The sequence below is a fragment of the Sphaeramia orbicularis genome, chromosome 20 (assembly GCF_902148855.1).
Source record: "Sphaeramia orbicularis chromosome 20, fSphaOr1.1, whole genome shotgun sequence".
NCBI classification, from domain to species: domain Eukaryota; kingdom Metazoa; phylum Chordata; class Actinopteri; order Kurtiformes; family Apogonidae; genus Sphaeramia; species Sphaeramia orbicularis.
Window position 1 is genome coordinate 11,213,657 of NC_043976.1, and position 13,145 is coordinate 11,226,801.

General features: G+C 40.3%; 1 protein-coding gene across 1 annotated transcript in view; it reads left to right on the forward strand.

Annotated features, from left to right (window-relative positions):
• Positions 1 to 626: 626 nt before the first annotated feature.
• The window catches only part of plxdc2b (plexin domain containing 2b), a 150,021-nt gene continuing 137,502 nt past the window's right edge, over positions 627 to 13,145 (forward strand). The window contains exon 1 of the mRNA XM_030123138.1: positions 627 to 1,229. Within this exon, the coding sequence (XP_029978998.1) occupies positions 1,148 to 1,229 (82 nt within the window). The 5' untranslated portion in view covers positions 627 to 1,147. The remainder of the gene's footprint in view (positions 1,230 to 13,145) is intronic.

The window sequence follows — 13,145 nt, forward strand, 5'->3', positions numbered from 1 at the left end:
AAAAAAAAACAACACTGGTTTAAACCTTTGTTGGTTCTTAAACACATGTTCACTGTGCACATCCCTCTGCAGGTTTGTAATATTTTGTCTTGTGGCGCACATTTGGCCTAGAGCAGCATCTCCTGAAGCTCCAAAGCGCCTCTACCTCCCACATCCTCCACATCAATCCAACCCCTCTTGTCAGACAAGGTGCAAATAATATAATATAATATAATATAATATAATATAATATAATATAATATAATATAATTCTCAGGAACTCCTTGCCACCGGATCTCAGAAACACCACTTCACTCCCTCTCTTCAAATCCAGACTCAAAACCCATCTGTTTAGGAACTCTTTCTCCTTGTGAACACAATTGCATTGTCCAATTTTTTAACCTGCTTTTTAATTTTTTACTCTATTTTATTGCCTGTTTTACTGTTTTACTGTACGGTGTCCTTGAGTGTCAAGAAAGGCACCTATAAATAAAAATTATTATCATTATTATTGTTATTATTATTATTATTATTATTATTATTATTAGTATTATTATTATTATTATTATTTCCCCAAGGCAAAAAATGTGAACGTCTCCCCCAGCAGCTGGAAAAAAAACCGCTTTGTGTGTTTGTCTCCTCGGAGCATCAAACAGAAGAAGAGGACCCATTGGCTCTGAGGAGTTGATGACGAAGGGAGCGCACTGTCTTCTCCAGTGCGTCCACTCCTCACACACTCACACACCGCACCTCCGTCCGGTGGGATGACTCCAGTGTGTGTCGGACTGGGATAACCTCACTGTGTTGAACTTTTTTTTTTTCCCCCTTTCCTCTGATGTTGTGTTGTTTTTATTTTTAGGGGTGTGTGTGCGCTGCGACCTGTTCGGACGAGCGCGTTTTTCTCTCCAGGAGCGCGCAGCAGTGTGCCATAATACCATAGTCGCCGTATACGCACACGTTTGGAACAAAAACAGCTCAGTGCAGAGGGGTGCAGCGCAGGCAGGTTTCCGTTTAAAAAGCAGCAGGAGAAGCAGGAGAGTTGCGGAGTCGCTGGGGGAAAACCGGTTTGTAGGTGCGCGTGAAGAAACGGACACTTCTTCTAAAAAAAAACAAAAAAAAAAAACACGCGCTTTGGTTTTGACAACAGATCACCGGAGGAAACTTGGATATGGCTGGTGGGAAGATGTTCGACCTTCTCGTTGGAGTTGTTTTAGTTTTGCAGTGTCTGGGAAATGCCCAAGCCAGTGACGGTAAGAACAGCACCTTCACAGACCTGAAGCCTCTGCATTCATATATAAAGCAAAACCATTCTCCTCTGTCCACAACAAACACAGACACAGGTGGAGCTACACTCACTGCTGAATATATGACTTTGTTTTTTCATTATTTGCAGCTTGGAAGCATATTGCAATGTTTTACAGTAGCTCCATGTTTATCCTTTTGCAAGAATATGAAAGGATGTTTGTGCAACAGAAGGAAAAGTCAGCCACCCTTAGGCTATTTGACAGAATTGTATTTTTATGAACCATTTTCAGTGCTGTCATGACTGTACTCACTTCTGTTTTCTACCTCTATCAAAGACTTTTCTTGGTTGTGATAACATAATTCACATCAATGACAGCCTCCAAGCTGATTATTTCTATTACAGTACTCTAATGGACTGTCATTCATGAATTCTGTCCAGATTACTCACAGTTAAAACAGTCAGATTTCCTCTTCAACTGATCCCTTTTGTGTCTTTTCTGTCATATTTACGCATAAATGTGTGAGCTTGTTGGTTTTCTGCTGTGGTTCTATATATTTGTATCCTGGAAGTGTTATCCTTTTGCAACTTTTAACAGATCTCCAGTCTTTAATGCTCATTTTTAATAAAAGAGGGAGGAGGCAGGTGCTCTGTTTGTAGAAGTCCTGCAGAGAAAAGGGCTGGAGGCTGCTTGCATTGCCTCTGCGAAGACAAACTGGAGGATGAGGAGCTCTGTTCTGTGTGCGAACAATATCCCTACTGTAAATGTATGCTGGAGCACCTTAAGTCTGCTAATCTCCAATCAGGTCCATCCCTTTACGCTGCACACAGAGCTCAGCCCTCACACAGATGATTGAAGAAGCCCATGCCAGCGCTGCTTCTGTCCACACAGGACACCTCTTGTTTCTCAGGACTTTTTATTGCTGGCAGCGGATTTTCATCACGTATCAGATAGTGGTTAGAGAAATGTTCGGCTGCTGACAGTGACTGTAAATTAAACCCGTATGTGTGTGTGTGTGTGTGTGTGTGTGTGTGTGTGTGTGTGTGTGTGTGTGTGTAAACCACAGAGTTACTGGAATGTATAGCTCTGTTTGGGATAGAGATGCTATCATCTGTGTGTGACGGTTCACACAGAGGCACGTGCAAACATACTTTTGGAGTTTCACACACACACTGATTGGTGAATTCAGTAAACCTCCTGTGCCATGCTGTGTTTGGGCTTATTTGACTTTTGTGGTAAGGGGGTGAGGGGGGGGGCAACAGCTGCTTGTTTTCCTTGACACGTCCCTCATGGGAACCCTACATCAGACTGTTTATTTTAAAGGTTAAAGAATAAAGTCTGACATTTCTGTTCAAAGCGGCACAAAAATGGACTGTCATCTCTCTGTTTGCTTTCCTCTTCTTGAGCTGGACACTGAATCCTGAGTCCCCCCCCCCCCAGTATCTAGGACAGTATTTTTAGACATCTGGGTGAGGTACTTCCCTTGTCATAGGCTGACCTCAACTCTTCTGCTGCTGTAAGGAGTAGCCCTTTAGAAAGGGTTTATTAATAGAGCACAGGTGGACTCCTCCACTCTCTTAAAGTCCACCGGGAAGATATATAATGCAACGTTTGGAGCAACAAAAGCTTTCAGACTCGTGTGAATGTGACTCGGTAGCTTGATTTTAGAGCTGCTTGTAAAGTCTCGATGAAGCATTGGTTTCCCTTCTTGCATTTATTAGTTAGATGAGCACATCTGGGCAAAATTACACAACATCCTGTGAGCTCAGTGCCATGTTTTTTTTTTATTTTTTAAGGCTTCACTGTGTGTTCATCCGGTGATACACTTACCCATGGTGCACTAACACAAAATTGGGGCTGATTTTGGGGTTAATTTGCACTCTGGAGCCTTTTTGCAGGGTGGAAAAAGAGATGTTCCACTAGAGTCTGGAGTGTGTCTGCATGTGTGATAGGGAATGAAAGAGAAAGAGAGAGAGAGAGAGTGTGAGAGCAGGAGCGTGAGAGAGAAAGTCTTGGCTTGTGTAATGATGTGGTCTCATTTAAAAGCCTATGCAGAGGGCTGTTAATGTGCTAAGATTGCGGCTGCATGTGGAATGTTCATGTTGAGGGCGAGCGTCTCGTTCCGGATGCTGAGAGATGCGTTTCTTTCCACAGCTGTGGAAGTTGATAGAGGGTTAACCCGCCTCGGAGGCAGTGATATGGACGTGTACAGCTCCAACGCGCCGCTCCTCATCCATCATACTGCCAGCGACTGCCTCTGCAATCGTACAAAAAACACACACTCAGAATCACATAGAAGTGTGAGGGTAGCACTCATAATGGGAACTGCAGAGAAACACGCCTGCACTCTGAACGGATCACAGTGCAAAGAGTTTGACCTTCATGACAAACGTTGCCATGCTTCCTCTCTCCTCTGCCTCGGGGGGGGGACGATTCCTGGCATAATCTGTTTGAAGACAAGTCCCTTCCACAAAATGGGAGGTCCTGCTTAGTCTACTCTAGTGTGGCTCTGTGAGGAGATTGTAAGCCCTCTTGGAATCTCAGCCCAGACCCTCCCGCCTCGGCCTCTCTCTCCTCTCTCTCTCGCTCTCTTTTTCTGACATTGCACATTTTAGAGCAGACAGAATGAGCTAGCCTATTTATTGGCCCTCTAAATGACCCGCTGAAAGGACCTGCTATGAATGGATGACGGGGGTGGGGCAGTATGAGGAGGAGGGTTAGTGAGAGACAGGGAGGGGTAGGGAGCGGCGGTGGTGGCGGCGGTGGCGGCTCAGGTTATTGTGCTTGCCCTGTATGCAGCAACAGCAGGCCATGCCATACATCGCACAGGCAAAGAGGAGGCAGGATCCCCCCCCCTTGTACCAGCATGCAACAGCAGCACCAGGCTCCTGCATTAGTCACGCCCCTGGCCCTTGTCGCTGAGATCCCCACCCTCTTTCCTCCGGGAAGAAGCTCAGCGTTGACGGCTTCAGAGGGCCGGAGCAGCCCACGGAGTTCAATAGGCTCCGAGACAAAGAGCAAAGAGGCCACTAGTTAATGAAACCCTGTGCAGTTAAGCTCCTCTTTAGTTTTCCCCCCATTGTCTTTCATGTGGCTCATACAGCTCCTTCACTTCCAATTGTTGCAGAGCTCTGCCAGAGTTCGCAGGCTGTTGCATTTAGCAGAATATATTCCTGGCGTTTCTCTCCTGTGTGATTTGTTTAACATATTTCGAGCGGCAAAAAATTGTGTCACTTGTCAGTCAGGCCAATTTGAAAAAGGTCAAACTCAAGAGCAGCATGATTGTAATGGTTAAAGCGGCCTTGCTTCCAAGCGATACAGATCTAAGTGTCAGCAGTTTAGTGGAAGATGACAAGCATTTTCCGTTTATGATAAACATCCCTTTTCCACAGATGATTGCAACGCTGCCAGTAGACCGCCGCAGCAGCGGCGGTTCGGGCTGTTATCGGCTTCTCCTGTTGCCTGTGCCGTTATGGAGAGAAATTTGTTTCTTTATTCATCAATCTAAAAGAATGGATTTGCAATTAAAAAGAATAGTTTTGCAACCAAGAAAGAGATTTGAGAGCAAAAGACAGTAAGTGTCAATCAAAAAAAAAAGATCATTTTGCTAATACATCAGTCCTCAGTGTTTGTGAGTTAAAAACTTTTGCTTGAGACTTCAAAAGTTTTGCTTGAAAATCACTCCTCTTTGTTTGCAACTTCAAAAGTTTTCCCTGCAAATTTAACTGCACTTAATGGGCGGGGCCTATGCCGATGGATGAGAGAAGAGTTTCTATTGGTGGGTTTGACATGGCTTCAGCGCCGGCTCCAGCTTCCACCTTAAACCCACTTGTTTGTTGTGTTCTGTTACTGGGAGGTCAGTTGATACTCTGCTGCTCTATGAAATTTAAATGTGTCCCATAAGTAATGGATTACACTAAATATCGTTGGCTATAGCCTGTACATTCACAGCCTGAGCAGAGTACGGAGTACGGAATGAGTGAGTGAGTCACAGGGAGGAGTTGAGACACAGCGGGTGTAGGGTGGTTCGACAGGACACCTGGACCTGGAAGTGGGTTTAAGACGGAAACTGGAGCCAGGACAAATCCACCAATAGAAACTCATAGGCCACGGCCATTAAGTGCAGTTAAATTTGCAAGCAAAACTTTCGAAGTCTCAAGCAAAAGTTTTTAACTCACAAGCAATGAGGACCGATTTATAAGCAAAATGATCTGTCTTTTGCTCTCAAATCTCTGTTTTGGTTGCAAATCCATTCGTTTTGATTGATGAATAAAGAAACAAATTTCTCTCCATATGCCCCAGGAGATGGCACATCATCATATGCAGAGTTGTTTTTTTTATTTTTTCATTTAGGTTTGAAGAATTTTAAAGGAAATCGAGGAAATTTGAAAAACGGCAAATTCTTCTGACGAGGAAACATTTGCATATGAGAAACACTACCCTCAAAATTCTTGTACAGTGAGTGATAATTGGAGTCATATGAGAGGAAAAATAAATGGTAGGGATATTAAAGTTATAAAACTGCAATGTTTAACCAAGGAATATTCTGCCTCGTAAAATCATAAAAGGATCACATGCATATATATAGACTGTAGCCAACTGAGCCATAATTGATAACAAACTCACTTAACCCCTTCACCAGAATACAATATTAGCGTCCTATGGTTCTGTGAACAACAGTGATGTATAGTTTCAGTGTTTTGGAACAACATATTGACATAAATGATGGATATCAATGCTATAGTGTTTTAACTGCTCATAGCACTTTTAGTTTTTTAAGGAATAAAATAAGGCCATAACAGCCATGTTCCTCTGAAATAACTTTATTATTAAACTTTTATTGTTAGATAGCTGATCAAGGTTAGTTCCCAGATGTATGCACTGTCTGTCAGTCTGGTTTACGCTCCTGCATTTTCCAATCCATTCACCAGAATAAAATGATGACATTGTACATTTTAGCAAACCAAAGATTCATATAATCACAGCAATTCTCAGAGGAAAATTAGTTTCCTATCAGGCACAAGACCCAGGAAATATGTAAATGTGTGAGATAGGATTATTGATGATGTTATTGATTGAAACTATTGATTGTTATTAGTTTCGGCTCATCCATCATGCACATGTACAGTTCCATGTGCTGGCTGAGTGTGAATGCACTGGGCATTTTTTTTTTAACAACCACATATTTCTTTCGTAATGTGTTTATTGCACATTTGATATCACTATGAAAAAAATAGCAGTCATCAACATTTCTGTATGTACCAGTGTTACAGTGTTATAACCACTCCTTGCACTTTGGCAATAACCAACATATTTAATTAGTTTTCCACAAGACGAATCACCAAGTTGATAGTTATGACCATATTTAAGCACTGAAAACACTTTGTCAGTGTTCGAGGCTGATGCCAGGGCGTGGTTTAATACAGAAGCACATGTGATTAATGTGTATTTATTAATATACATACAATATAAATACAGAAAGTACAATATACTACTACTACTATCTGTACTAAACTACTATCTTAACTACTCAAAATGCTGCCTTCCACAGTTATCTTCGAACAAAACATACACATAAAACTGCATTAGCTGTGGTAATCATATCAGTATGTAACACATAAAGTACTGAACACACCTGTCATTAGAAAAAACACATTGCACACAACACATATTTGACACACACCATACCAAACTGAGTGTTACTGAGGTAAGAACAAATGAGGTTTTAAAACACTTAAGTTTACAGTGACGGAATATGTCTCATCTGCCAGAGGGCGGGAGATTATATTCATTTTGTGTAGCGACAGTCCACACCATAATGTGTTCAGTGTCTTGAATCTGGAACAGTATTACAGTAAATACAACTGAAATGACAGGTTGGAGAATATTGGCTCAGGAATTCTACTTTAAGACACTTAAATTAAATTAATTTAGACAATTCTACTTTAAGATTTTGTCTCAAAATACCAATTTATGATCTTATTTCAAGTAGACTTTGGACTTAAATCTAAAATAGTGTCACAACTGGAACTAAAAATGAGTTAAATATGCTTCAAATAAAGAGGATGACAAAGAAGAAAGGTAAAAAAAAAAAGTTACATTTGAGAGGGAAAATACGACTTTTGAGCAAGTTTATTATGAGACAAAACTTCACAATATTAGTAAAATACAGCTAAAATGAGTTTTTAAGCTAATTTTAAAATCACTCTTATGTTTTAAGGCTTAAACATAATGTTTTATTCCAAGAAATCTTACCAAGAGAATTTTCACTCTTTCCATTGGCAGATTTTTTTTTGCTTAATACATGCAAAAATGTCTTTTTTTTTTTCCACTGGTTTTTAGAGGGGCATTTTTTCCATACAATCTACCTTCCATCAGTAGCTGGGTTTCCATTACAGCTTCTGCAAAATAAGAGCTATATTTACACAATTTCGACAAAGTGTAATTGCTACTTGTTGGTGTTTCCATTAAAGAGTGTTTGGCTTCTGATGCGTGATTCTAGTAAAGTCCCCTCTCCCGTCCTCCTCACGATATGTCGTAGTTCTGGCAGAGAGAGAAAGTAACAGAGGGGGGTGTGGTCTATGTGTACCTCACAATTTCACTCTGCAGACACGCCTGATCATCCCAAGGCAAAGTCCTGATTTATGGCAGCGGCCACGGATAATGGATTTATGGGAGAGAATTGTACAGAATTCACCGACGAGTTGTCAATCCAGAATTTCCGAATGACCCAGACAACATTTAATGAACTAATGTTATTGTGTAGTGTTGTAACTTTAATGAAAATGTTATTGAACCTCTCATGGCACCAGACTTGTCATGTCCGTGACTAGTGAAAATATGTAAAATGTGTTTCTATTACACTTTTGCACAATGCTTCTATATCGAAATGTCTCAAAAACTGCCTCATGAGAGTGAGTAAAAACTTATTGTGATCTTTGACAGTTTTTGCAATATATCGGTGTTTCCATTACCAGTTTTCTATTGCGCAATTTACATTTTGCGCATTTCTGAGGGTAATGAAAGCCCAGCCCGTGACTAATTACATTGAGATACATTTTATTCTGGTGGGTGGGTTGGAAGTGTGATCCCTATCCATGTACTTTATGCTGCTACAAATTAATTTGTCTTGTTTTAACAGTGTATATTTGTAGATTATTTTTTTTGTATGTGTAATGAAGTGAAGTTGACCAGACAGAGCAAGTGATATGTTGTGCTCACAGTCTGCAATGATATACATGTAAAAGTGAAGCGACAGATTTTCTTAATTTGCAGTTTCTTTAGTGTCTCAACTATTTCTCACTTGGAGTTGTACTTGTTTCTTTCTGCTACATTCCAGCAGGACACAGAAGACCTAGAAAAAACAGCGATTACAGGAAATAGTGTTTACCAAAACTCGGTGCACTGTAAAAAATGGCTGTGGAATTAACACCAAAAAGTTGTAAAACTGCAACATAAAAACCTGTAAGTGACAAGACAATGCAAAGTTGTTTATTTGAAAAGATTTTGGTGTTAACGATTAAATCAAATATAGCTGTAGTTCCCACAGGAAGAGTATGTGAACAAAACCAGATTTATATGTAGAAATTATATATTTCTATGTATATCTGTATAAATCGCAAGACCATAATGTTGAAATAACAGCATATTTTCTTTTCCTTTTCCTTTTTTTTATAAAAAATTATTAAAAAATAGTAAACATTTAACAATGTAACATTTTAAACTTGTAAATTAATGGGTTGGTAGAGTTGGTAGAGCGGCTCATCCAATAACCAAAGGGTTGGTGGTTCAAATCCTGGCTCTGACTGTCCATATGTCAAAGTGTCCATGGAAGACACTGAACCCTAAATTGCTCCCAGTAGAACCTGGTGGTTTTGGAAAGAGCTTTGGACACCATGAAGGTGGAGAAAATGTGCTAAATAAGTGCAGTCCATTTACCATTTAAATCCAATGTTAAATCTACATGTTTAAAATGTTAAATCTACATGTTACTCCGTAAATATGTTTAGAGTTGGATGTGTTTTCTACAGTATTGTTCTGGTAACCACAGCTGCCAGTTTTGTCTGTAAAAGCAACAAGATTTTTTTTACAGTGTGTAACACAGTAGAAGAGTCACAAAACATGCCAGAAGAAAATAAAAAAATCTAAATATAATAAAGCTCAAAAACTTCCCAGAAATTCTCTATATGAAATGAATGAGCTCACCTGGGATCACAGACACACACACATGGAACTATTCAATTACAGGAGCCTATTGAAACCCTGCTTTAACAGGACTGACACAGACTGACACAGGAGGGGCTTCTCATGTGAATACAGGTCTACAGAAAGTCTGTGGTGACGTCAGTCCACAAACACTGACCATTCACAGATGAAGTGAATGGCAGATTTTTCTTGTTTTTACATCGCAGCTATCTACAAGTCCACCGATCCAACAAGAGGCAAGCACACGGGTTACATTTCCTTCAGGAAATGTATGGAAGTCTAGTTCTCATTTGGAGTTGTACTTGTTTCTTTCTGCTACATGCCAGCAGGACACAAAAGACCTAGAAAAAAAAAACAGCAATTACAGGAAATAGTGTTTACCAAAACTCGGTGTAACACAGTAGAAGGGTCACAAAACATGCCAGAAGAAAATAAAAAAAAAGATTGATGGAATTTATTAAAATTCAACAAAAGAAGTGCACTAGTCTGCTGAATTAAAGGATTTTTTTTTTTATCTGCAATACGTAATGTTGGACACACAGGGACTGGCTTGTCACAGATATAACTAATCCTGTTAAAACCACTGACAGTGGAAAATTGATAAACTAATTCTCTGTGGTGGATTTCTCTTTGTGTAAAGGCTGGTGCTTCCTGAAAATTCTTTGATCTGACATCAGGCTGACACCAAAAATCTGGCATTTACAGTCATCCTCTTCTTCTCTTTAGATTTTTTTTAACCTTTTAAACTACGCCAGCTCCACATGTACAACTCAATCATGTTCTTCTTAGTAATTCCATCACAAAAAAGGAAACACCAAATACAAAAACCATCTCCTTAGGTGAGATAAGTTTTCTTTGAAGTGGTCTAATTCGCCAGATGTTAATGCTTCTCATGTGGAGGGTCTTTCTGTTGTTTGGTCAGCTGATCAGTCGAATGTCGCTCTGCAGGGGTTAAATCCTGACATATTTAAGCAGGATACACACGGATGAGAGTCTGGTATGTGTAGATAGTGATCTGAGGTTCACAGTGTTAGATTTATTGGTAACATATTGTAGCATAAAATGGCTGGTTGGTTGGCATTCATCTGTGTGGTCAGAATAAGGGCTCCCCGATGGCCAAAACCTGTAAAAACATCTCAAAAAGAAGTAATGATGTGAAACCCAGATGGAGTGATTTCATACTTGATACACAGTAGACCTGTTGGAGAGGCTTTAAGGTGCTTTATATGTGTCGGATGGAAGGGGGAACAGAACAACCGTATTGTAAATTCGTGACACATTTGTCTTTTTATTTTCCCCAATGTGACACATAACTCCACATAGGAACACCTGCTTGGCTGTATTTACATTTTAACATCAGCTCAACGTCTGGGACTTTGGGAATTGTGTACAGCCCCTGTTTTCTTTTTCATGCAGCGTCTGCACTGAAATGATGAAAAGAATTCAAAGATTTGATGCAGTCGCTGAAGAAAGTTGAAAGGAGCCGCTCTCCAAAGGGGAACAAAATGTTGTGCATCACTGTCATGAAGGAGTGGCGAGTGTGTTCGGTGTTTCAGGCCGTCCAAGCATGCTGAAGGAAGATAAGGGGGCTGCCCGGCACAGAGGCCTGCCCCCCCACCCTGCAGCAGGCTTCATATCCTGAGCCCAGCAGGAGCGGTGGCTTTGCTTCGGCCCACAAAAGCAAGTGTCACTCATGGGGTTTGCGGCATGCTGTGACATGCCTTTGCCTATATATGCAACCATGTGTGAACGTTTTCTCTCAGACCTGAATTTTAAAAACCACATACAAACAATTACAAAGTCAGCTTACTATCACCTCAAGAATATTTCAAGGATTAAAGGACTGATGTCGCAGCAGGACCTCGAAAAACTTTTCCATGCATTTATCTTCAGTCGAGTTGACTACTGTAACAGTATCTTCTCTGGTCTGCCTAAAAAGTCTATCCGGCGACTGCAGCTGATCCAGAATGCTGCTGCTCCAGTCCTCACTAAGACCAAGAGATTGGACCACATCAGTCCAGTTCTCAGGTCTCTGCACTGGCTCCCTGTTTCTCAGAGAATAGACTTTAAAATTCTCTTGCTAGCAAATAAAGCACTGAATGGTTTAGGCCCAAAATACATCAGAGACCTTCTAGTCCTGTATGAACCATCCAGACCACTCAGGTGGTCTGGTGCAGGTCTGCTCTGGGTTCCAAAAGTCAGAACTAAACATGGAGAATCAGCATTCAGTTTCTATGCTTCGTATATCTGGAACAAACTACCAGAAAATATCAGGTCTGCTGAGAGTCTGAGTTCTTTTAAGTCCAGGTTAAAGACTCACCTGTTCACTGCTGCCTTTGACTAAAAGACTTTTGACTTTATAATTTTTATATTCTCCTTCGAAACTCTGCACTGCAACTCTTATTTTATTATGTGTGTGTTTTTATATTTTTGGGTTTATGTGTTGTTTTCTTACTTGCTGTTTTTAATCACCTTTTACATGTTTCTTTTATGCTTTAAATGTGTTTCTTTTTCCCTTGTCATTGTATTTCAGTGTCCTGTGTGAAGCACCTTGAATTGCCTTGTTGCTGAAATGTGCGATACAAATAAACTTGCCTTGCCTTGCCTCTGTTGATCTGGTTATATATGCATCTGCCTCTCTGTCAGTTTTATTTCCATGCTTTTACATTTTATGAAATTCTGACCATGAGCGAAGTAGATTTGGTCGATATGTTGCAAGCGGAGCTAGGTTTCAAACCTCAACACTTTGTTTGACCAGACTGAGCTCGGTCAGATTCTTCCGTCTTCTCTCATCAGATATCAAAAACGGCTGGAAACACACAAAAATTTGTCTTTTTGTGTTAAAAGGAAAATTGGCTTTTGTAAAGTTTCTTGCAAATTGAGTTACCAAACAAGCGTTGTTTTGGTGTCAGTGCCAACACTTCGGTTTTGTCTGGCATCCGCATTGAAGTTAGACATTTCCAAATGACTGTTTGCAAAACCCTCCTGACAAACCTTTTATTGTCCAATCATAGCTAAACAACTGCAACCCAGCCTACGGAGCCTGTAGGGCTTTGGATATCTCTTATTCACATGTGTGTATACAAGCTTAGCCAAACTCTTTATCCAAGATTGTGGTGCATTTGCCAAGACATTTGCTGTTCTTCATCCTCAGGCTTTTTTCTGTTGGGTTCAAATGAAATATTGTTTGAATTTAGTAGCAATAAAGTACAAATCCAACATCTAACCTGCTTGTACATATAAGCCTGGAGCCAAACAGGATTATACTGGAACACATCAACAGCCTGATCTAATATATGTTCCTTCATATCATATGTACTATATGGCAGTTAGAGTGGCCAGATTGGACACAAGTCAAGAAAAAAGCTTTCAACTCTGTTTTATTCCAAAATAATTCAGTATATTTAAGACCAAAACAGTATTCTTATAAAAACAGGCTCAGCTGGAAATATGAGAAACTGGGAACTCATGGAGCTGATGTGAGATGATTAGCGTTCCAGCTGAAACTGCCTGTGACAATGAAATCTGCGTTTGTTTACCCACTTATTTTGAAAATGGTAACCATTTCAAGTGGTTAATGTGTTGTGCAAAAACACAAAGCCTGTGCACAAGGGATGGGAAGATTATCCGATACGTACAATACACCAACACACATAGATTCTGTTGGGTTTCTGTAACTTGGCTTAGAGTCTGGTTTTGACCATCTCTATATATAAG